Here is a 24,758-nt window from a genome sequence, read left to right on the forward strand (position 1 = left end):
CTTTTAAAAAATGTTTATTTTTGAAGGAGAGAGAGAGAATGGGGGAGGGGCAGAGAGAGAGGGAGACACAGAATCCGGAGCAGGCTCCAGGCTCCGAGCTGTCAGCACAGAGCCCGACGCAGGGCTCGAACTCACAGACTGCGAGATCGTGACCTGAGCCGAAGTCAGACGCTCAACCGACTGAGCCCCCCCAGGCGCCCCTACCTTTCTCTGGTTAAGAGGAGTCACTTGCCAATTTCAGAAGGATTTCATGTCTTCAAAGCAGGTGACAGCATATCAAAAAGTGTTGGTTGGGCTGGGTCCCTTGTGTCCAGATCACTCCGCACTTAGGGACGTTCAGACACTCTTTCATTTCCTTGGGGGTCGTTGACAACATGAACCAAGGTTTTCATAGGTAATTGGTCTTGACCTGAATCCCTCATCGACCGACTGAATCCCTCATCTCTCCAAGCCCAAATGTTCACTGGCGTTTGCTCAGTTGGCGGACCCGGCTGGGGAGACCAGAAGGACTTGTGCAAGTTGACCGTGCCCGTGCACAGGGACGGGAGGTGTATGCGGGCAGCAGTCCTGGGAGCGAAAGGACACCCAGACACGAGTCACGGGCCCTGGATTTAAATTTGTGCTCCATCACTTGCTAGTCCTCGAATCACTCGGAGCCTCGGTTTCTTGTTAGAAATTGGGGTGGCAGGGCACCCACAAGGGTCGAATGCCCAGGATGACTGCTCTTCTTGCTCAGATTTGCTGCCCAATTAATCCCCTGCCCACCCCTGCTCGCCACGCATATGAAAAAGCCAGAGAATCCATGTGCCAAAGGGAGGGGTGGACCAAGGCAACTGGGGCAAAAAAACGTGCTTTTGATAGTGTGGCAGAAGTGGGGGAGGGGAGGTTGAGAGGAACAGGGCTGTTAGCAAGCTTCTTCGAGTTATTTAAAAATGATGATGATGTTGGTGATGATGATTTTAATGAAGTAAACTCTACACCCGACCTGGGGCTCGAACTCACAACTCTGAGATCAGGAATTGCAGGTTCCAACAATGGAGCCAGCCGGCCGCCCCAAGATTCTTCGGGTCTTTAAATGAGATGCTAGCCGAGGACCAGGGAGGGCCGGTGGGGTTGGCTGTTGGCTGGAAAGCCCCCTCTGCCCTCGCTTGCCCGGCTCTCTGTCTTGCTGTCTGCTCTCACTGCCCCTCCCCACTCTGAGTGCTCCCTCTGACCCGCCTCCCCCCACCACCTTCTGAGCCTTGTGCTTTCTCTGAATTTCTCTTTGTTCCTCACTGCCCCTTTGGTCCCTCGACCTTTGTCCCTGCCCGTTCTGTCCCTTCCCTGCGTCCCTTTCTCCTGCGTCCTGTCTCCCGTTCCCCCTGTGCCTCTCCCCGCCTCTCCTCTCCGTGGGCCCACTCACCGTCTGCCTGTCCCCCTCTGTCCTCTCCTCCCTTCCGCCCCTCTCTCAGGCCTGGAGCTGGTGCCCACTCTTTCACAGACCCCGCCTCCCTGTTCCTCAGTGACCGATTTTCTTTCCCGCGGTTGGAAAATAGCTCAGGCCCTAACCCATTTCCTGGGGCGCATCCAGATTAATTAGGTGAGCCTGGCATCGCACATTTCAGAATTAGAATAATATTTATCAAGCACCCTGGGGAGAAGGGGATGGAAGAGGGAGAGGAACAGAAGAACAGGAGCGAGGAGGGAGGTCAGGAGCTGAGGGGCGGAGGGAGGGGCGTGTGAGTGGGGCAGGGGAGCTGCCAGAGGGGGACTGCTCCTAAGGACACCTCCTGGGAATTAGGGCACCTGTTCCCCTTGCCAGAGGGCACTGGGGAGGGATGGGGACTTGGAGAAGGGTGTCCGGCGGTCAGGGAAGCCACAGAGTGGGGGACCAGGAGCGTGGCCCTGGCCACCACGCCCTTTGTTGGGACCGTGCAGGGCGGAAGCCTGCCCCCAGAGAGCCCGCCTCTTCAGGGACACCTCCTCTGGCACGTCCCTCTCTTTGGCCATGCTGCCCAGCTCCGCCCAGCCCACCGGGCATCTGGAAAGGATACTGGACAAGACGTCACCCTCAGGAGGAGACGGCCTGGCTGTGCCCCAGTTAACAGTCATTCTCCAGCTGCAAGTCAGACCCAAGCACACTGGTCTCCACCAAGCCCGGTGGTCTTCACAAAGGTGTCTTCCCTCCCCGCTCCGTCCTCAGAGGCTGCGTCTCCAAGGGCTTCTCGGGAGACGGGCACCGAGAGACTCCCCGTCCTGCGAGAGGGGCGCTCTGTTCGCAGCTCTCGTCTCTTTGCCGACGAGCCCCAGAGTGAATCAGCTGCCGTTAACGCTGTCAGTGTGGACCAGAGTGATAGGAGCCGAATGCCCTGCAGAGGCAGAAAGAAACCGGGCCGAGCTTTAGTTCTTCCCCTGTGTATGTCACATGGCTGGGAAGTGCGCCAAGGCCTAAGGGCACAGCGATGACCCCAACGGACGGGCCCACTCCTCGGGGACATTCCTTTCACTGAGCCCAGCCCGGTGTCTGACCCCTGGTACGGGCTGTTCAGTAGACATCGGGGGAGCTGGATGGCGCTGGGCCCTTAATCCAAGACTCCCTTCCTTCTAGTGTTGCCTAGAGGTAGGTCAGGATGTCTCAGTTTCACCACTGTTGACATCTTGGGCCAGAGAGTTCTTTGTCATCGGGGGGCTGTCCTGTATAGCACAGAATTTCAGCAGCACCCTTGGCCTCTGCTCACTAGAGGCCAGTAACACTTGCCTCCCCAGTCGTGATTGCCCCAGACATCTCGGGACGTAGCCAGATGCCCCCTCCGCCAACCCCCTGCCAGGGGACAAGATCACCGTGGAGAAACACGGATGTAGGCTCAGTCTTTGGCCTCCCGAGAGCAGTGGACTTAACCACAAGTCTCCATTCTCCTTCCCAGGAACCAGAGAATTGGGAGTCTTTGTAAACACTCGAGAGGCAAGAAACCGAAAAATAATATACTTTTGTTGGGGGGAGGGAGGGATAGCAGCTTTATGGAAATGTAACTCACCTACCTTAAAATTCATCCTTAAATTTTTTAACAAATGTTTTATTTATTTATTTATTTATTTATTTATTTATTTATTTATAGAGAGAGTGCAAGCGGGGGAGGGGCAGAGAGAGAGGGAGACACACAATCCAAAGCAGGCTCCAGGCTCCGAGCAGTCAGCACAGAGCCCGACACGGGGCTCGAACCCACGAACCCTGAGACCATGACCTGAGCCGAAGGTGGATGCTCAACTGACTGAGCCACCCAAGCGCCCCTAGCCCAGGGTTTCCTTACCATGGAAACGTGGTAGGAAAGTGTCTTTGATAACCAGAGCAATGAAGGAATCAAGAGGACCCGCGTGGACGTGTGGTGATAAACATATTGAAAATATAACATTTTGGAATGAGAAGGGGTCTAATTAGAAGGGCCATGTTCCTTTAAACCCTTTTGTTTTGCAAATGGGGGAGAAAAGATTAAATGTTGGTTTTAGAGGTCAGCAGATCTGCTGGAAGTTTTAAGAGCTCATCTGGGATTAGAACGCAAATCTCTTGACCTTTTAGGGCGGTGCTTGCTGCTTCTCCCCACACCCTGAATCTCAGGTCCCTGACCCAGACCCCGGGTCGGCCTGAACTTCCTTCACCAGGCGAATGAGCCTCTGCGTTCTCCCTCTGCTTGGTCCACCCAAGCGAACGAGGGCAGTGACACGTGTCTGCTCCTCCCTTTACAGCCTGAGAGAAGAGAACGCCAGCCAGGGGCAAGCGTTTGGAACGTCTGAAATTGCTATATAAACGCCAGTAAATGATAAGATTGCCAGGTTGATGCTCTTTTCCTCGGAAGGTTCAGCATGTCAGAGGCGGCATAATGGAAGACAGCAGTTCACGCTGGGACACAGTTTTAGACTGACGTGGTTGTCACTTTGCAAGGGATCGGAGTGCCGGGCTCTGGAGGCCCAGTGTGAATGAAGCCTTGGGGAGGACTGGGGTGGGCCGGGGGAGGCCTGGAGGCCTCAGGGACACCCCGGGTGGATGGAAAAGCCTTCGCCTGGCTTCTACGAAACAGGGATGCACTCAGAACTGGGGACGTGGCCCTAAAACGGCATTCTCTCTCTTTTTTTTTTAATTAAAAAAAAAAAATTTTTTTAACGTTTATTTATTTTTGAGACAGAGAGAGACAGAGCATGAACAGGGGAGGGGCAGAGAGAGAGGGAGACACAGAATCCGAAGCAGGCTCCAGGCTCTGAGCCGTCAGCCCAGAGCCCGACGCGGGGCTCGAACTCACGGACCGTGAGATCATGACCTGAGCCGAAGTCGGAAGCTTAACCGACCGAGCCACCCAGGCGCCCCTAAAACGGCATTCTCTACGTGGCGGTCTCTCGAAACGTATCCACACTCACCTTTGCGTCCGCAGACGATCCATCCCTGCCTGTCTCTGTTTTCCGTCAGCAGTGGTCACGGCCACATGCCACACAGCACACCCATAGAGCCAGTCCTGTTTGAAACCAGGTGGGGGAGCGATTTCCCCTAAATTGTGAGCCGTTAGGCGACAGGGACTGTGTCCTATTTACCCGTGTCTCGGCAGCAACTGACGCGCACTGGGTCCTCCATGAACGCGCATTCGGTCGTCCGAGGGATGTTTTGAGTGGATAAAAGCTGCTGTCTCGGGGTGGCGGGGTCTCCTGCGGAAGGGGAGTTGTGTATCCCCATTTCTTCCTCTTCTGTGTTTGTGTATTTTCCTGTGTGTGTGTGTGTAATCGTTGCCTCCTCTGGGCTCCCGTTGTGATCATGGTCTGCACGGCTCGTGTGGTCTGATACTTACCCTGTTACCTACATGGCCCGTCTTTACAGTTAAGTCACCCCTTTCTCAGATGGCGGGAGCTATGTGCTGGGTCACCAGCATAAAGTCCGTGCTAGCTGGTGTGTCTGTTTCAGCAGGGCGATTGTGCCCCTGTTATGCATAGCCTGCTCCTGCAGACGAGGCCACTGATGCCAGCCCTTTCCTGTGGTGGCATCGTACTGACCGGGGGTACAGATATCTGCCTGGCATAAGGGGGTGTTTGGGGAGCTGGTAGTCTGAAAGGGCTCATGGGAAATCAAGACAGAAACCATAATCACTGCCTTTTAGTGCCGATACCGCCCAGGCATGGTGACCTCTACCTGGGTTAGGGTTAAGGTTACGGTTAGGGTTAGGGTTAGGATTAGGGGTCCCCCCGGGACCAGCAGCAGACACATCTCGGACGACTGAGGACCGAATACTGTCTGTGTCTCCTCCCATAACTCTGTGCATCAAAGGGCCCGTGAAAGCAAGCCAGTTCCTTCTGTGGTTGTGTATACCTGCTTCTTGAATCTCACTGTGTGATCTCCTCCTTGTTTAGGGCTCTGGCCGACATCTTAAGACAACAGGGACCAATCCCCATAGCACACTGTGAAAGAGAAACTATCTCAGCTATCAATACCTCTCCCAAAGAGAACACACCGGTCAGATCGTCCTCCAAAAACCACTACACCCCCGTGCGTACGGCCAAGCAGACTCCAGGTAAGCGAGCGCTGATCGCCTTGTGTCTTTGCTGGGGGCTGGTGAGAGGTTTCGGTGATTTGTTGTCCCGGTGGGGCAGGTGGCAGTACGTGTGCCGTGGGAGATTCTACTGGGCAGGCGGGCTTGCGGATGAGTCCTGGGACCGTCTCCTGGGGAGGGACTGACGCATCCGGACTGGAGGAGAGCAGCGATCCAGGGCATCCGTGATTGCGTGAGCGGCCGGCATCTTCTCTTGCCTGAAAGGCAGCGTGTGGTGGGCGTGGTAGAGAGTGGTCACCCACTTGCCCACGTGGCGAGAAGGTTTACCGTGTCCAGGATGCCAGGTATGTGACGAGAAATTGCTACGGTCATTTGTAGAGATTTCAACTACTGGAGTCTCAGAGGGTAGGGATTATGTCTGTATTACGGGGTGACTTTTCCCTGTGCCTGGTAGATTCCCCGGATATGTGACAGTTGCCGTATCATGGCGGTCATCGCTGTAACCCCATGAAGGAAACTAAGTGGGGTGTATTTTCCTTGTCGTATGGATCAACGAAGGAAGCTCAAAGAAATTTAGTGACGTGCGCACCGTCAGTAAGATGTTACTACTAATAAAATACCACCGATACAGTCATATAACTCACATTTATTCAAGGGCCTTGTTCTGAGCCAACTGATAGGCTGAGCATTTTACGTGTATTTTCTTATTCTTCACAGCAGTCTGAAAAGTACTTCTATTGTCCCCATTTTGTCTGAAGAACAGAAAGGTTCAGTAATTTTCCCAAGGACACGGGGAGAAAGAAAGCCGGGCTCCAAACCAAGGCATATAGGTAACAAGTGTCAGGACTAGAAAACCCAGAAATCCTAACGAACCCAGCTGGGCTCATGAGTCCGAAGTATCTGGTAGGATAGTCTCTTCATAAGTGCAGCTGGGCAAGTCATTTCTCATCGTGATCATGACCGGACAGCCTCGTGCTGACCCCGGTCTGCAGCACAGCTTCCACGTTGACACTTGGATCAGAAATCTGGATGTCTCTCCCCCTATGGCTTTCCAGAGGATGGGATGTTCGGTCTGAACTTCACCTGCAATAAAGATATACAGGCACTAGGGGGCAGTAGGTATGTTGCAAATTCAAAATGTGCTGCCAGGGTCAGTTTATTTTCCCTTCATTCTTGAACTTCGCTACGTTTGTTAAATCAGAAATCACATCCTTGCCTTTAAGGTAAGAGAGTTCGGTCTTTTGAGAATCTGATGAAAGTTAAGGACGTTCTCCTTCAGAACTATTCATTATGTATATATATATACGCACACACACCTATGTATTCATCCAGCATTTTGAATACGATTTGGACCCTTGCAAAGTTAGAAATCCCTGATAAAAGTAAAGATGAGAACTCTACTTCTGCAAAAAGTCTGAGATGGCATTTTTAGCCTTGATATCCATCGTAGATGCTTAAAATGTAGGCAGTAGAAGGAATCTTGGCAAAAACATCTGGACCAGTAGTTCTAGCTGGATATTAGGATCACCTAGAAGCTCTTAAAAATGCCGGTGCCCACGCCCCACAAATTAACCTGAATTCCTTAGGGAAGCTGCTGGCATCATTACTTTCAAAATCCTTCCCGCGGTGATTCTAACACGCAAATCGGGTGAAGAGACCATTGGTCCGGATGGATTCCTTGTTTTATAGGTGAAGATACTGATTCTCAAACTTGGCTGCCCGTTGGCATTACCTGGGGAGCTCTCACGAGGAGGGATACCTGGGTCCCACCCCCTGGAGAATGTGATCTAATTGACGTGGGAGTGTGGCCTGAGTGTGAGAGGCCGGACGCTGAGTGTTGAAGTCTTGTCGGGTGATTCGATCGTGGAGCAACGTTCGAGGATTGCTGGGTGGTGGGAATTGCCTTAAAGGTACAGTTCTAACCAAGCCTTCTCTTCACTGATCGCTGTTTAATCTAACCTTGGTATCACGTCTGGCTTTGAGGAGGGTATTTTTGTTTCCCCGAAGACTCATGGTTTGAGGTCAGGTTTCTCCAGGACCTCGTTTGCCATCCTGGAACTTTGGGTCACGCCAGTATCCAGAACACCCCTGGAAGTTTACCTCACCCCACTCTGATTTTCTCTGTCTCATTCAGCAGCCTGCTTGTTCCCAGCCACTGAGTCCAGACTGATTAAGTGGACGGTCCCGCTTTCCTGTTAAATGCGTTTCGCTGGACAGGGAAGATTTGTCATTTTCTTCTGGTTTCTGCGTATATCCTCTCCCGCTAATCCCAGGAGGAAAGCTTACAGTTGGGGGATCCCCTTGTGTGTTTGGAGAAATCCCACCCTGTATTTTTCAAAGTGGAACTCTTCACTTGGCCTTGAGAGATGGGAATTGTTTCCCTGGTCCAGAGAGCGCTCTCGGTAGCGGTAACACTTAAATTCGAAAGCAATTTCATGACCCTCAATGCCTGTAGCTCATAATGGACACAACCGCTTTTCCAAAATGACTGATGATATCCTTGGCCGCAGAATAGTGCAGTTTGAGTAGGAGTTGAAACAGAATTTTACCGAAGTGTTCCAAGCGGACATTTCCTGTGATTTTTGCCACTGTTGAATCAACAAACCACTGATCGGAAGAGTACGGTGGTGGACGTATCAGAGCGTGTGAGCAGTTTTGCTACTCGAAGCGAGGTCCGTGGGCCAGCCGTGTCAGCATGGCCAGGGGGTTTGGTGCAAATGCAGTGTCGCAGGCTCCCGATCGCCTGCTGAAGGAGAATCTGCATTTTTTATTATTTTTTTAAGTGTTTATTTATTTTTGAGAGAGAGAGAGAGAGTGCGTGCGAGCAGGGGAGGGGCAGAGAGAGAGGGAGACACAGAATCCGAAGCAGGCTCCGGGCTCCGAGCTGTCAACACAGAGCTCGACGCGGGGCTTGAAGCCATAACCGTGAGATCATGACCTGAGCCGAAGTCGGATGCTCAACCGACTGAGCCACCCAGGTGCCCCAGGAGAGCCTGCATGTTAATGAAACCACTTAGCAAGTAAAGTTTGAGAAGCGCTGGGAAGGCATGGGGTCTGAAATACACCCCCCTGTTTGCTGTCTGGCCCTATGACTTACTACGTACGTGACCTTGGCAGGTTGTCTGCCTTTCCAAGTTTCCTTGTCTGCCCCTTGAGGCGAACAGCCCCTGCTGCCCAGAGTTGTTTTAAGGATATAAGGAGTTCAACCAAATAGAATACTTTTTAAACCGGTCTTGACAGGTAGCACGCACTCCATATTAGCCGCGACTGGGCTGCGAAAGTATATCCACAGCTCATGGCAAATTAGAAAAACAAAATGTGAGTAACAAAGACATTGGTGTTCTTAGACCAGGCGGGGTCCATGGGACTGTGTCTGAGATGAAGGTCCCTGGACCCAGATGAAGGTTCCTGTGTTTGGCCCCTGCCTGTGGCTCATCCTCTCAGGGCAAAAGATTTGTAGGGCTTTGTAGGACTCAGTCAGGTTTTTGGATGCCAAGAGAATGTACTTGGTTGGGTTAGGAAATGGAGTACCCTGCATTAATAATAATACAATGAGAGCATGAGTAGCCAAGGTACCATTTACTGAGCACCTACTATGCGCTGGGTCCTCTATTAGATACTTTTAAGTTCTTATTTTTATCTTTTAAAGTTTATTTATTGTGAGAGAGAGAGAGAGACAGAGACAGCATGAGCGAGGGAGGGAAGAAGAGAGAGAATCCCACGCAGGCTCCACACTGCCAGCACAGAGCCCGATGCGGGACTCGAACCCATGAAACTGTGAGATCATTACCTGAGCTGAAACGGAGAGTTGGACGCTTCACCGACTGAACCACCTTTATTTATTTTCTTTAAAAGATTTTTTTTTTATTTTTTTTTTAAATTTTATTTTTTTCAACGTTTATTTATTTTTGGGACAGAGAGAGACAGAGCATGAACGGGCGAGAGGCAAAGAGAGAGGGAGACACAGAATCGGAAACAGGCTCCAGGCTCTGAGCCATCAGCCCAGAGCCCGACGCGGGGCTCGAACTCAGGGATGGCGAGATCGTGACCTGGCTGAAGTCGGACGCTTAACCGACTGCGCCACCCAGGCGCCCCAAAAGATTTTATTTTTAAGTGATCTCTGCACCCAACGTGAGGCTCGAACTCAAAACTCCGAGATCAAGACTCCCATGCCCTACTGAATAAGCCAGCCAGGCACCTCTAAGTTCTTTTAATTCCAGTAGATACTTGATAATAGAGGGTGGGCCTGTAACGCTTCTTAAGTATAGGGCCCCCTATTCCCACACTATAAAATTCCTCTTTCCTTCTGTAAGAACCTTTTAATAACTAAGTCTTTCAGAAGTCCCTTCCCGACTAGGGGTGCCTGGGTGGCTCAGTCGGTGAAGTGTCCGACTTCGGCTCAGGTCACGATCTCACGGTTCGTGGGTTCGAGCCCCGCGTCGGGCTCTGTGCTGATGTCTCGGAGCCTGGAGCCTGCTTCGGATTCTGTGCCTCCCCCCTCTCTCTGCCTCTCTCCAGCTTGTGCTCTGTCTCTCTCTTAAAAATAAAGAAGCATTAAAAAAAAAAAAAAGAAGTTCCTCCCTGACATTAAAGGGAGATTCATAACGGAGGGTGACTCTGGACGTAGAAAATCGGTGAAGCCCGTTTCCATCCCTCCCCCCACAGATCTGGCTGTGCCCCCAGGCCTTTGCCCTGCACTGTGTGGTCCATGCAGCAGCCGCAACCCCCTCCCATGGGAGTTTGTTAGAAGTGCAGAAGCTTGGGCCCTTTCCCAGAACTACTGAATCAGAATCTGCGCTTTACCGAGCCCTTCAGACGATGTGTAAGCACACTAAGGCTGAAGAAGATCCCTTCAGCAACAGCGAGCCTCAGCCCTGGCCGCACGGTGGAATCCTGTGCACCGTTTTGAAAATACCACTGCTTGGCCCTCACCGCAGAGATTCTGGATTAATTGGTCTGGGGGCTGGGGTGGGGGGAGATGGGCAGGCGAGGGGAACGTCTTGAGGGCTGTGGAACGTGGGTGCATCTCAAGACCCACAGGTTCGGGCCCCGCTGGCCCAGGTTAGCGGGCTGCAGGGACACGTCCTCCCCACGGCGGGAGGGAGTGAAGAGCAGGTGCACTGAGAGGGGGAGGGGCCAGTCTGCAGCTCTGATGGGGACACCTGGGCAGCGGCAGGGATGAGCACACATACCAGAATTGGGCGGTCAGGGATCGCCAGGCTTCGTGAAATGCGCTGCGTCCGTAGCTGAAGGTCCCCTGAGCCCGTCTGGGGGCAGCTGGGGGAGCGCAGGGAACCTGTCCCTCGCGGTAGCCGGTGACATCACGTGTTGGGGTTCCAAAGTTTGGATTTCCCACCTCCCCTGACCAAGAGTGGCATCAGCTGGGGGAAATGAGCAATCGGTCATCCTGCCTCTTGTCAAAGCTGTGCGCTGTGATGGCAGACGAAGGGAGCCGGGGGACGCGACTGCGTAAGTGTCGTGGAGACTGGGAATGAAGCCTGGGCGGCTGGCAGAGGGGCGCTTTGTCACAGCCCTGCACGGCCTGGCCCCTCGCTGCTCCTGTGACCCCCTGCGCCTCCCGCCTGAACCCAGACCCCGTCCCTCCCCATGTCGAGTGGGTGCTGGCCTTGGGGGTCTTTCCCTGTTTTGTGTCTCTGGCTGGAAGCTTTCCGTCACCAGATCTTTGGGCGGTGACAGCTGAGGCCCAGATGGCACGGCCCTCCCTGACTTCCCCATCTGCGCCCATCCCCTGCCTTTTCTTCCAGGTACTTAGGCCATCCAGCATCGTGTATTTGTGGCTTCGATGGTTCGCTGTCTTTGTCCCTGTCAGAACGTAAGCTCCGCGTAGGCAAGGGGTCTGTCTTTCTCTTCTCTGTGGCGTCCCCGGACCAGGAAGATGCTGTTGCTCGGATGGACGTAGGCGCCAACGCGCAGGTGCTCGTCACGGAGCTGCGTGCCACAGAGACCCCATAAAGGGCTTCTCTAAAAAATTAGTAGGGAGTCGGTCACTCAGCCTGGCAGTCTGGTCATCCGGGGGCGAGCTGAGCCAAAGGCTGTGGTTCCAGCGCCCAGGCTTTTCCCCAGGCCCGTCTGGCTCTGTCCTCCTGTCTGGGGCCGACCCAGCTCCCCAGGCTCAGTGTGGCCGGAGGCTGGGAGTTCGCTTCCCCGGCTGGGTACAGAGGGGCCCCCTCCATTATGACCACTCTGTCAAGAAAGACTGTTGTGTGGAGAGAGGTCTCGGCAGCTCAGGCAGCTCAGAGCCCGTTTCGGGCTGCGGGCGAAGCCGGCCAACCTGGGCCATGTACCTGAACTCTGAGAAAGTTCCAGTCAACCTCAGCCCCTGGTGGGAAGTGGGATTCTTCTTTCTCAGGTCGCCCGCCCCCCTCTACTCCCCACCCCAAGGTGACAGGACTGTCTCGTCCTATGGGGGATGGAGAGGACAGCCTCGTATGACTTTGGGGCGCTAAGGGGATGGGGAGATCAGTGGAGCCAACCTGGACTTGGCCTGTGGGGAAACCGAGGCACACGGAGGTTGCCTAGGGGAGAGGTGGAAGGGTGGGGCCTCAGCGCTGGAGCTCCAAGTGTGGTGTGCGCAGCTAGAGAGAGCTGGGCATGACTCCTCCGTGCCCGGTCACAGGCTCTAGGGCCCAGGCTGTGTTGCCTCCGTCCCACGTCTCCGCAGTGAGGTAACTGGCACCCTCCTCCGACAGCCACTGATGACCGAAGGGAATAACAATCCGTGTATCTCAAGGGCACTGACCTTTGGCTCAGTGGCTACCTTCACTGTTGTGACTGTCCTGTCATCATCACCCACACCTGCCATTCTCCCCTACCTTTTCTTTCTTTCTTTTGAAAGAGGCGCACGGGTGGGGGAGGAGCACAGACAGGGAGAGAGAGAGAGAGAGAATCCCAAGCGGGATCAACACTGTCAGCGCAGAGCCCGACGTGGGGCTCGAACTCAGGAACTGTGAGATCATGACCTGAGCCGGAGTCGGATGCTTAACTGCCTGAGCCACCCAGGCGCCCCCCCCCTACCTTTTCCTTTCTCCTTCTCTGTCTTCCTGGCAACTGCCAGGCATCCCTCTGCCTCCGCTCCTTTTCACGGTCTCCCTGATCGTATCGACTGGGTCTTTAGCGGTGACTGGTTCTCAGCTGCCCTGTTCGTTTCGAGGACCTTCTGGGCCGTTCCCTGCCACTCCTGAGTTTTCTCTTGGCAGTAATTTCTTTCCAAACCCACGCCTGTGGTTCTGACAGCCTCCTAGTAGACTGGCATGGCCTTTCCCCACCAGAGATTCATGGCCCTTGTCCGGATGTTGGGTTACCTCCCTTCCCCCCACAGCTTGCCCTCCCTCACTCTTACAGCCATTGTCTGTGGGTCCGTGTCTGGGGATGACGGAGGCTGGGCCATGGGCCGACCACAGCAGCCCCATGACACAGCCACTCTCACTGTTCCCTCCTTGCAGGGTCTGAGAGACCCACGGAGTTTGCTGAGTCAAGGCTGGTGGTGGAGAAAAGGCACATCACTAATCCTTGATAACACGAGTCGCATTAATTAGTGCTTAGAACGGAGTTCATACAAAGCACCAGGCACCACGTAATGCCATTTATATCATTTACTCAGCGTGACCCTGTGAGGTGGTATCATAGTTGCCCCATTTCACAGGTGGAAACATTGAGGACAGGGAGACTGGAGACCTTGCCTAAGGCCACGGACACAGTCCTTGGTAGAGAGAGGGCTCCCAGCTCAGCGGGCTTCAGCCACTGTGCTATTGAGCTCTTCTATTGCTATTTGTTTTTAAGTTTGTTTACTTACTTCTTTAGAGAAAGAGAGAGAGAGAGAGAGAGAGAGAGAGAGAGAGAGAGAGAATCCCAAGCAAGATCCTTGCTATCAGCACAGAGCCCTACATGGGGCTTGAACTCACGAAACGTGAGATCACAACCCGAGCTGAATCCAAGAGTCAGACGCTTTACGGACGGAGCCACCCAGGCTGGGTGCCCCTCTTCTGTTACTTTTCTGTTTTCACTGACATTTCCTTATATCCCCATCACGTTGAACCTGGACCACAGGACGTCCTTCATGTATGCCTCGCAAAGAATCTGCCATTACACTTGACCCGAGCTTGGAAGCGTCTAAAACTGGTTTTGGTCTCACTCGTTGGGAAAACACGGGGTAACCAGGCCGAAATCCACCGTCACTCTGGCCTCCCAAGTAGTTTATCATGGACCCGATGTTGTCCTGGGTCCTGGCGGGGTGGGGGGTCCACAAATGGAGCCCTGTGGGTTCCCCGCCCCCAGAAGAAGTGTGGACCGGCATGTAGACATCCTCACAAGGACAACACCAGGCGTGGGAGCAGAGAAGGGAGCGGGGGACCTGAGGTTCCACCAAGGGCTGGCATGCTTGAGCGGGTTTTGCAGGATGCCCAGGAGTTCCAGAGGCTGGAAAGGGTAAGGTGTGTGAACAGTGCAGGCAGCCTGCCCAGATCATCAAGGGTGGAAGATAAAATCCGCAAGGACCGTTCAAGCAGCCCGCGAGCCCTTTCTATGGTCTGGACAGAGCCAGCAGGCAGCCGAGCTTGGTAATAAGCTCGTGTGACAAGTAGGGTTCCCCTTTCTTATGGAGGGACCTGCGTTTTACCCTCTGTTCCACATCAGTGTTGGCCGTCCCAGTATTCTTTCTTGCTTTCCTCTGGGTTGTGGGGCACACTTCTAGCTGAGTGATTTCTGGCCAGTGAGACGGCCACAGAGTCTGTGTCACAGCTGTTTTTCCCATTTGTGTTCTTGCTTTCATGCATTTTCCCGTAATACTGGCTCCTTTCTGCCAAATTCACCACTCAGGTTAACTGTGCCTTCACCCAAGAATTCAAGGCAGTTTGGGGGGTGGTGATAAGCATAGACGATGGGGCCAGACTATTGTGGGGGGGGGGGATCCAGACTGCCTCGATTTTCCCATCTGTGAAACGGGGTTGGGCATAACATCTTCCTCCTTGGACTGTTGTGGGAGTGAATGAACTTGAGGGAAAAGGAGTCAGGGCAGCGTCTGACATAGGGGAGCACTGTTTTCAGCCTGCAGGGGCTCATGTGTTGGCCACTAGGCCACCCGGAGCTGTTGAACGCTTAGAACTGAAATTGGGGGGCGTCTGGGTGGCTCAGTTGAGCATCTGATTCTTGGTTTTGGCTCAGGTCACGATCTTATGGTTTGTGGGTTCGAGCCCTGCATTAGGCTTTGTGCTGACAGTGTGGAAGCTGCTTTGGGATTGTCTCCCTTTCCCTCTCTCTCAGCCCCTCCCCTGCTCATGCTCTCTGTCTCGATCTCTCTCAAAATAAATAAGTAAAAAAAAAAAAAAGAACTGAAATTAAAATGTGTTTCAGAGCCTCACAAACTTCCAACGGTTGGTTTGGAAACAAGAATGTAAAATATCTCCGTGATTTTTTTCTGTTGGAATGCATGTCGAAATGATAGTATTTTGACTATATTGGATTAACTAGAATCGATTCTTACAATGAATTTCTTTGTTTCTTTTCCTTTCTTTCTTCCTTTCCTTCTTTCTTTTTTTTTTTTTTACATGACCACCAAAAAAACGTAAAATCACATTGATCCAAATGTTAGTGGTATTGAGTGTCTACTTGGGTTCATGTTTCATTCACGGAAAAAACAAATCCTTCGTGGAGGTTATGCTGTGTTGGAGGCGACAGGAAGTATGCCAATAGATAACTTTGGAGCGTGCTGAATGCTCGGACACAAGCAGTCAGGTGATGTGTTTGAGAAAACGGGGGGGGGGGGGGAGGGGGGAGGTTGGGTTGTCACTTTTGACAGCGTTGTCCTACGAAGTGCATTTGAGCTGGTACCCAACTGGCAAGCAGGAGTCAGCCATGGAGAGACTTGGAGGAAGAGCATTCTAGGCAGAGGGAATAGCAAGTAGCAAGTGCAAAGGCCCTGAGGTAGAATGGTTTCAGTCCAGGGCACTCCCAACAGGGCTTGGCAAACTTTCTCTGAAAGGGGCCAGGTTGTAAATGTTTTAGGCTCTGCAGCCAGAAAGCCTCTGTTGCCACTGCTCAGTTCTGCCATGGCGTGGAAGGTAGCCACCGTAACAGGTACATGACGGGCTTAGCCGGGTGCTCACAAACCTTCATTTACAATAACAGGTGGTGGGCAGGACTTGGCCTGGGGGCTCTAGTTTGTCAACCCTTGCTCTCACCCTCGCTCTGAAAGCCACAGCCGCCTTCTGTGTGGCGTGTGAGCAGGGCCACATCCCTCACCAGGGTGCTGTCCGGGAGCTGGTGGCCGGCCCACGACCGTGAGCCCCTGAGGTGCTTTGCAAATGCCAGGCCTCCCTCCCTCTCCTCCAGCTCTGGCCAGGGTGTTGCTCGAACCTGATTTTACAGCCAGTGGAAGGGGTCCTAATGAGGGTTGATGAATTAACCACATCAGAGCGAGACTAGGGTTCTCCGTGGACCTGAAGTTCTTGGAGGGGGGTGGGTGGTTATTGATCACCCGGGTGATGAGGAACAAACGTTCTTATTAAGTGTATAAGCGGCCCACCAGGTGGAGGGAGGGACGGATGGCATCCCCTGATGATGACAGCCGCAGGGTGCAAGATACCTTGCGGTGTAGACACCCCGAGGTCACATCGCGCAAGGCCGTTTTGCGGTGCAAAGCGTATCCTTCCGCTGGTCGCCCGCATCGTGTTTATTTCCGGTCTCCAGACGCGTCTCGCCCTTGATCTTCACCCCCTCCCCTCCTTCTCTAGGAGCCGAGCTCCTCCAGCGTGTAATGCGCTCCGCTCCACTCCCCACTTTCAACTCACGAGGACAGCCCTCCCTCCCCACCGCATCCCTCCCCCTCTCCGCCCCCGGACAGCCCAGCCGAACTTTGCAAAAACAGTTGTCTACACCTGCTGCCTCTACTTCCTCTCTCCTCCCACCCGCTTCTCAGCCCGGGTGGGCGCCGGCTTCCGTCCCCCTCCGCTCCACGGCCTGGAGACCCCCTCCCCACAGCTTTGGGGGTTCAGGGAGCTGGCTCCGCTCGGCTGTGCAGCCAGAATAGCTCCCCTGCCCCCACCCTCTCGAAGCCAAAGCTGCGGCCCCCAGAGCCCCTTCAGGCTTCCCGGACACGCCCTGCTCTGTGCTCTGGAATATTCTGTCTGCTCTCCCCCCGCCTTGCCCGCCTTCCCTTACCTCCCAGGTCTCAGCTGAGCTACCACCGACCCGGGGGGTGCAAGCCCCAATGACGCCCCCACACCCTGGGCGGCCTGCCCTCGCAGAGCGTCAGGGAACTGGGTGAAGAGCGTCGGCCCCGGCTCGCCCTCCCCCTGGCTGTAGGGCCTTGGCCGCTTTACTTAACCTCTGCGTGCCTCAGTTTCCGGGTCTGTAAGCTGGGACTGTGACATCTCCTCTGCTTGTTGTAAGTGAGAATCAGAACCTGTGTGCCAGGTGAGGTCTGTTCTCAAGCCCCGTGGGGCCTCGGTGCAGCTCAACCCGCCGTCCCTGGGGCCTGGCCTGCGTACAGCGCGCGGTAAACGTCCCTTTGGTCTTGGTAGGGGGCTGCAGGTCACCGCTGCGTGTCAACAAACAGAGAAAAACAGCCGTTTGTGGATTGCATCGAAAGCGCCTTGCATCCACATCCGGGGCGGATCTAGAGACAAACATGCCTGCTGTTTCTGAGGCTCGTGTTTGGACCCCTGCACTCCTGTGGCCTGTGGTGGGCCCCTGAGTGTGCCAGGAGAGGGACGTGGTGCGGGGGGACCTGAGAGCCCCATCCTTTTTTTGTAAAGTGTCGTTATGGCGTTATGATTATTATTTTTTGAAGTCTACTTATTTTGCAAGAGAGAGTGCGAGGGCAAGTGGGGGAGGGGCAGAGAGAGAGACTCCCAAGCAGACCCCACACTGTCAGCACGGAGCCCGACGTGGGGCTCGAACCCACGAACCGTGAGATCATGACCTGAGCCGAAGTCGGGCGCTTAACCGACTGAGCCACCCCCGGCGCCTGGAGAGAGGCCCATTCTTCAGTGACATTAATGACCCTGGGTGCTTGGTAACACGCTTTCCGTGCACTGACTTACTTGAATCTCATAGCAGCCCTATGGAGCAGTCACAATTATCATGCCCACTTTGTAGATGGGGAAACCGAGGCCCAGGGGCTTCAGAATCCCGTTGGAAGTTCACACAGCCAGGAGGGGGCTGGTCTGGGCTCTGAGTGCAGGCAGTCTGACCCCAGACCCCAAGCCCTGAAGTCAAACTGATCAGAGGTACAGACAGGACGCGGGGAGCCCCCCTCGCAGCTGCCTGGAACCCGTCCTGTGGCCGGGGGTCGATGCCGGCTCCTGCTTGGCACGGTATGCAGGCTTGGGGTTTGTGGAAGACGCTAGAAGGGGCCGATGTTTTCTCCGCCAAAGGGCACATGCTTTCATGATGTGAGCCGCTCACCTCCAAGGCAGAGACTACTTGGGCAGTGCTGAGCCACTCGCCCCAGGATGCGTTTAAGTAGGGTGGGGGCAGCCCCTGGGTGTTCTTGGCTTCAGGAGAGGCTCGCCCAGCCACCTCTAGGGTTTTTCTTTTCTGAGAACATAACAGGAGTGGTAGCCAGCACCTGCTGGGGGCTGCTGGGGCAGGGTGTGGATCTGGCCCAGTCTGCCCCATCCGGAGCTCACTTAGCGTCCACAGGGCTTTGTCTTTCTCTTGGGATTCTGTGACCCCTGGGGTCAGAGCTCAGGCAAACCCAATGACCGGATCGCTGTCCCATTCTCTGTGCCAGGCTTGTTACAGGACCCCGTTTATTCCCACTTCAGAATTTAGTGCCACTCAGAGAGTGAGTCCCAAGCCCCCGTGTTCTGATCCTGGGGGTCCTGGAGGGTGGTGGTTAACAGCTCTTCCCAGCCCAGGAGTGCCTTAAGAAGGGGTGTGCCCGGAAGCAGAGCCTTCTAGAAGCCAGAGGAGCTGTCCTTGTTCTGACCAGCTGCGCCCCTGAGGGCCCCATGTTGCCTGGGGACCTCAGGGACTTGGCCAGCTTGGTCAGAGTGGACACCCTGCCCACGCCCTTCCTGCCAGGGAGGCAGCCTGGGGTGGGGGGGGGTGGGGGTGCAGACGGAGCCCGCTCGCACCATATGGCCGGGGGAGAAGGGAGAGTCACTGAGCTGGCCCACTAATTACCTGCCGCGCCCAGGAAGCAGAAGGATTTAGAATGTGTTCTGGCTGTTACCAAAATGAGGTGCAGGGAAGAGAGAAAGAGAAGGCGCTGCGGACAGGGTTAGAATTCACAATGACCTCGGTGAGTTGGCAAAACGGAGGGACCGGCAGAACGCGCTCGGTACAGCGAGGACACGAGCAAGAGGGCACGGAAGACGCATTGTCGCCGGCCTCGGGGGAGGGTGGCCTCACGTCCCTGGTCCCCCCTGGGTTGGGAGGGACGAGAGCTCCCAGGGTGTGGGGACCCCAGCCTCCACCTGAGTGGTGGTGGGGGGGTCCACGTCCATCACCTACGGAGCACAGGATATTGGGGGGGCCAGAGGCGGAGGAGGGGACATCGAGCCATGTCTGTCTAGGTATCAGGCACCCACTGTGCATCAAGCCCTCCGTTAGGTCCTGTGGAAGTGAGATGATAGATGCGATACATTCCTCGACTCAGGGGCTTACATCCGGGAGCAGGAAGACAAGTCTATACGGTCCAAGGATAATCAGCCATCCAGGTGCCCCAGCAGAATAACAAGCCACGTGCTGCTCGGAAGGTTCAGAGGGAGGCCACTGTGGTCAGGGCAGGCGTCACCTAGTGCCTTAAAGGGTGGGCAGGATTAAATGGGCCAGGAGGGTGGAGGAGGGAGCTTTCGGTTGGTGAATGGGGGGCCAGAGCCTAGAGGCGAGAGATGCTTAAGGGACCAGTGGTTTTGCAGAGGCGAGAGGTGACCGGTTCCTTTGGCAAGATTGGTTGGGGCTTTTCTGTAAACAGTCTTGGTGGAAGAACTGGGGAAAAGGCCGGAAGGAAATGGAGCTCTGTGTCCTTTTGGAGAAGGCTGCTCTGAGCAGGGGACTTTCCTCTCTCCTTCTTTGAACATAAGGGCTGTGTCCCTGAGGGCCAGGAGGTATGTGGGTAGGGGTGGGGTGCCTCGCGTGGAGGCGCCATATGGCTCCTCCGTTAGTTGGGCTAATGATGGGGGATGGGGAAGGCGCCAGGCCGGACCCTGGAGGAGGCTTGGAGAGGAGGCTTGGGGGGGGGTCTAGGGTGAGAGGTGCACAGGGCAAGAGGTGTAAACACCTCAGACCGATAGCAGCACCTTGAGAAGAAGGGAAAGGGAGGTCAGAGTGGGACTCCAGAGATCCCTTCGTTCACATAAAAACGATTTTGATCCTTTAGTGGGGACCAGGCACCGAGGCTGTGGGAGTGAACGAAAGGAGGTGCCTAGGCTCAGGGTGCTTCCATTCCGTTATAGGAGCCCGGAAATAAACCCATAAACATAAAACATACAACCAGGTCATGTGAAGTGCTTTAGAGAGAAATAGAGCAGGGAAGGAAAGTCGAGAGGGTTAGAAGTGGTAGGAAAAAGGCTGACCTGAAGAAGGGACCTAAGTTCCTGGTCACATTACCGAAGCAGAGACCTGGCTGGGCACTAGTGGCTGTGTGTGGGACAGAGGGGAGACCGTGCCCGGTGTGTCTGGGGAACGAGAAGAGCAGGGTGGCTGGTGTGGGGAGAGCCAGGGGAGAGACACGGCAGTGGAGGAGGTCAGCGAGCTGGGGCACCGTGGGCCACGGGGGGCAGGGGTCTTGGGTTTCATTCTGGGTGGGATGGGAGCCATGGTGGGGGTGGCAGCAGGAGACGGATAAGATCTGACTTGTGCTTGACATAATCCCTCTGGCTGTTGTGTTGAGAAGAGACCCTGGAAGGCAAACATGGAGGAAAGGAGGCGTGGGAGGAGGTGGAATCTCCTGTACCATCTTGGGGATGAGACCAAGGCTTCGACTAGGGATGGTAGTGATGGGGGATGTGAGAAAGATTCAGCTTCGGTGTTTATTTACTTATTCTTAACTTCTTATTTGGAATCGTTTTACAACAGTGGAGAATTTTGAAGTGATTAAATGATACAGTGAATAATACCTGTGTGTCCTTCATGATTAGCAATTGCCTCCCTCCCTCTCTCTCTCTCCCTCCTCCTCTTCCTTCTCATTGTCATCATTACCATCGTCACCATCATCATCATCACCATCCCCATCATTGCCTCCATCACCATTATCATCATCACCATCATTACTGTCGCCATCATCTTCATTATCATCATCACCATCATCATCACTACCATCATCTTCATCACCATCATCATCCCCACCACCCACCATCATCACCATCATCACCACCATCATCATCACCACAATCACCATCATCTTCATCACCATCATCACCACCACCACCATCATCATCACTGTCGCCGTCATCATTACTATCACCGTCATCATCACCACCATCATCACCACCACCATCATCACCATCATCACCATCACCATCATCACCATCATCTTCATCACCATCATCATCACCATCACCATCATCATCATCACCATCCCCATCATTGCCTCCATCACCATTATCATCATCACCATCATTACTGTCGCCATCACCATCATCACCACCATCACCATCATCTTCATCACCATCATCATCACCACCGCCATCACCATCATCATCACCGTCGCCATCATCATTACTATCACCGTCTCACCGTCATCATCACCACCATCATCACCACCACCATCATCACCATCATCACTGTCACCATCATCATCACCATCACCATCATCTTCATCACCACCATCATCACCCCCACCATCATCACCATCATCATCATCATCACCACCACCATCATCTTCATCACCATCATCATCACCACCACCATCATCACCATCATCATCACCATCACCATCATCTTCATCACCATCATCATCACCACCACCATCATCACCACCGTCACCATCATCATCACCATCACTATCACCATCATCTTTATCACCATCACCATCACCGTCATTGCTGCCATCACCGTTATCGTCGTCACCATCATTACTGTCGCCATCATCTTCATTATCATCATCAACATCATCACCACCATCACCATCATCATTACCACAATCACCATCATCTTCATCACCATCATCATCACCACAATCACCATCATCTTCATCACCATCATCATCACCACCACCATCATCGACATCATCACCACCATCACCATCATCATCACTGTCGCCATCATCATTACTATCACCGTCATCATCACCACCATCATCACCATCATCATCATCACCACCATCACCATTATCATCACCATCACTATCACCATCATCTTCATCACCATCATCATCACCACCACCATCATCACCATCATCACTATCACCATCATCACCATCACCATCATCTTCATCACCATCATCATCACCACCACCATCATCACCATCATCACTATCACCATCATCACCATCACCATCATCTTCATCACCATCATCATCACCACCACCATCATCTTCATCACCATCATCATCACCACCACCATCATCAACATCATCACCACCATCACCATCATCATCACCATCATCATTACTATCACTGTCATCATCACCACCATCATCACCATCATCACCACCATCACTATCACCATCATTTTCATCACCACCATCGTCATTATTGTCGCCATCATCTTCATTGTCATCATTACCATCACCACCGTCATCAACGCTGTCACCATCATCACCATCATTACAGTCACCATTATTATTATCGTCATCATCACCATCATCATCACCATCACCATCACCATCAGCATCAGCATCATCAGCATCATCAGAACCGAAGCATGTGAGAGTATGTTGCAGAAATTATGATACCATGATTCTTCGCTCCTGACTGCTCCATCATGTATCTCCTAGACTCAACCACGTTTTCTTACATAACCACGAGACAATTATAGGATTTAGGAAACTCATCTTTGTTACAATGATAGTGTTTAATAGAGAGTATACTATTTATTTGAAGTAGAAATGTCAGCATTTGCTGATGGATTGTATGGAGGGCATGAGGGGAAGATAGCAGTCAGCGATGACATCAAGATTTTGGATGGAGAAAATGGTTGATGAGCATGGCCAGGCCAGTGCAAAGGCCTGGAAGGAATCGTTGGGAGCTTTTGCCCAAAAGAAAATTAGGAAGAGTCTGAATGTTGGCAGATGAGCTGAGCTGAGCTGGGCTGTCCCATTTCTCCAGGGGATGTTGCCACAGCAATTATAAGCAAAGAACCTGGGCTCTCTCTTTCTTTCTCACCATCTGTCTGTCTCTCTCTCTCTGTCTCTCTCTCTCTCTCACACACACACATATGCACACACACACTCACACACACACACACACACACACACACACCCTACATGTATGTATATATACATATATAGACTTCCTTCTCCCAGTGATGTGGATCTGAATTTAGCCATAAGTACGTCTCACCATAACTAAGCAGAACCCATGATGACCCATTAGACTGTAACTGCCTTGAGGCCAGGGACATGTCTGCTCTGCTTACTGTACTCACAGTGTACATCTTTTGGCACTTAGTAGGTGTTCAAAAACTACTTTTTGAATAAAATGGAATGACACAGTGAATGTTCTCGTTTAATACCTTAGACAGGGTGCAGTAATCATGATTATGTATGCTTGCAAATGGCAGAATACCTAAAAAAAAAAAAACAGTTGTTAACACAAAAGAGAAATTTGTTTCTCTCTCCTGGAAAAGAGGTCAGTCCAGGGACGGTAGGCTGCTACAGCATAAGGGAGCTCCTCTTATCTGTTTGTTTTGGTTTCTAAGCATATGGCTTCCATGTCATGGCCCAAGGTGGCTGCCCGAGTGCATGCCGTTGTGCCTGCATTCCAGACATCAGGAGGAAGAAAGGACCAAGATCATACCACATTTCTTGAAAGACATTTCCTTGAAGCTGTCATACCAATCTCGTTTGCATCACATTAGCCAGTATAGTCTTTATTTTGGGGGACCATGTGACCAGTTAAAATATGGAAATTCTTTTACTAGAGAAAAATGGCTCATGGGGGATTTTAGTGACCAGTGTCATAGTGTGGCCTGGAAGGGGACCGGGGCTATGTGGTGCTTTCTACTACAAACCATCAATATAAAAAGCCAGCAGATTCAGTGAATCACTGTGGCGATCATCTGTTCTTCCTCACTGCAAGGGACAATGAGTGGTGTCATTAAGGGGACAGTGTGTGGGATGGTCAGGCCGCTGAGACACCCTTGGAGAAACATCTGAAAACTTGGAAGGAGTGTTGTTTTCCCCCACTTTTGACTCTGAAACAGAGACCACGGAACGTGACCCCCATCGTGAAGCCAGCACATTTGGGGGAAGCCTCTGGAGAGGGTTTAAGAGTCCCCAGCTCTGTGTCCCCAGCTGTGAGGTTCCCAGAACCCAGGGCTGGGTCATCTTCAGCTTCGAGTCCTCCCGCTGTCACTGCTGGGAGCTCGCGTACCCTAGCCCGTGCCTGCTGAATGAAGAGAAGGCAATCAATTTAGACTATTCAGGAGTTTTACAAGATGCAACCAGTTTTTCTGAAATAGAACGTCGGTGGAGGTTTTGCCAGAAGTATCTAGAAAGTATGTCAATGTGGACCTTGCCGCAGCCCAGCCACCTACCCATGTAAGGAGGCAGGAACAGTCCCTCCTGGATGAGGACCCTCCAGTGGGTGGGAAAGGCAGCCAGCGAAAGCCCACACCTGCCCGTCCCGGCTTCTGGATTCCGATCGGTACGTGAGCTTCATATTTCCCTTTGTGCGTGTTTGGCTTAGGGATTTATCACCACAGCTTAGATCTGCGATGAAATAGATAAGCCTGCACTTTAATAAACATGGCATTCCTTTCCCCGCGAGAATTAGATGAAAGGAAACAGGGCCTCCGAGGAGGCCAGGGAGGGCAGGCAGTGAGGCTGGGGCAGGGAGATGCCACCCATCAAACAGCTTTGGGACGGGAACACTGGGGCACGGTCGGGGGGTCGTTTTACAGGGAGGCGGTCAGCATCCCTGCATCAGAGGCACAGCCCTGTGTTTTCCCTGGAAAGAAGCTAGAGCGACGAAGTTTTAGGCTTGCAGTTGAGTTCTCCCTTGTGAGAATAGTCTGGATCCTGGGCTTGAGTCCTTCTCCTGGTGCCGCTGTGAAGAAACCTCCTGCAGATCTCTGGAAGGGACATGGCGTGAACTCAGAGGCTGGGGGACTCTGTCTGGCCACGGT

At 53.1% G+C, this 24,758-nt stretch overlaps 1 protein-coding gene across 2 annotated transcripts in view; it reads left to right on the forward strand.

Moving 5' to 3' along the window:
• Nucleotides 1–24,758, forward strand: part of SHISA6 (shisa family member 6) — a 279,273-nt gene that overhangs the window by 19,448 nt on the left and 235,067 nt on the right. For both annotated transcript variants that reach the window (XM_027047302.2, XM_053211476.1), the window contains exon 2: nt 5,365–5,525. In XM_027047302.2, the coding sequence (XP_026903103.2) occupies nt 5,365–5,525 (161 nt within the window). The remainder of the gene's footprint in view (nt 1–5,364; nt 5,526–24,758) is intronic.

This window comes from Acinonyx jubatus, chromosome E1, assembly GCF_027475565.1.
Source record: "Acinonyx jubatus isolate Ajub_Pintada_27869175 chromosome E1, VMU_Ajub_asm_v1.0, whole genome shotgun sequence".
In the NCBI taxonomy this organism is placed as follows: Eukaryota; Metazoa; Chordata; class Mammalia; order Carnivora; family Felidae; genus Acinonyx; species Acinonyx jubatus.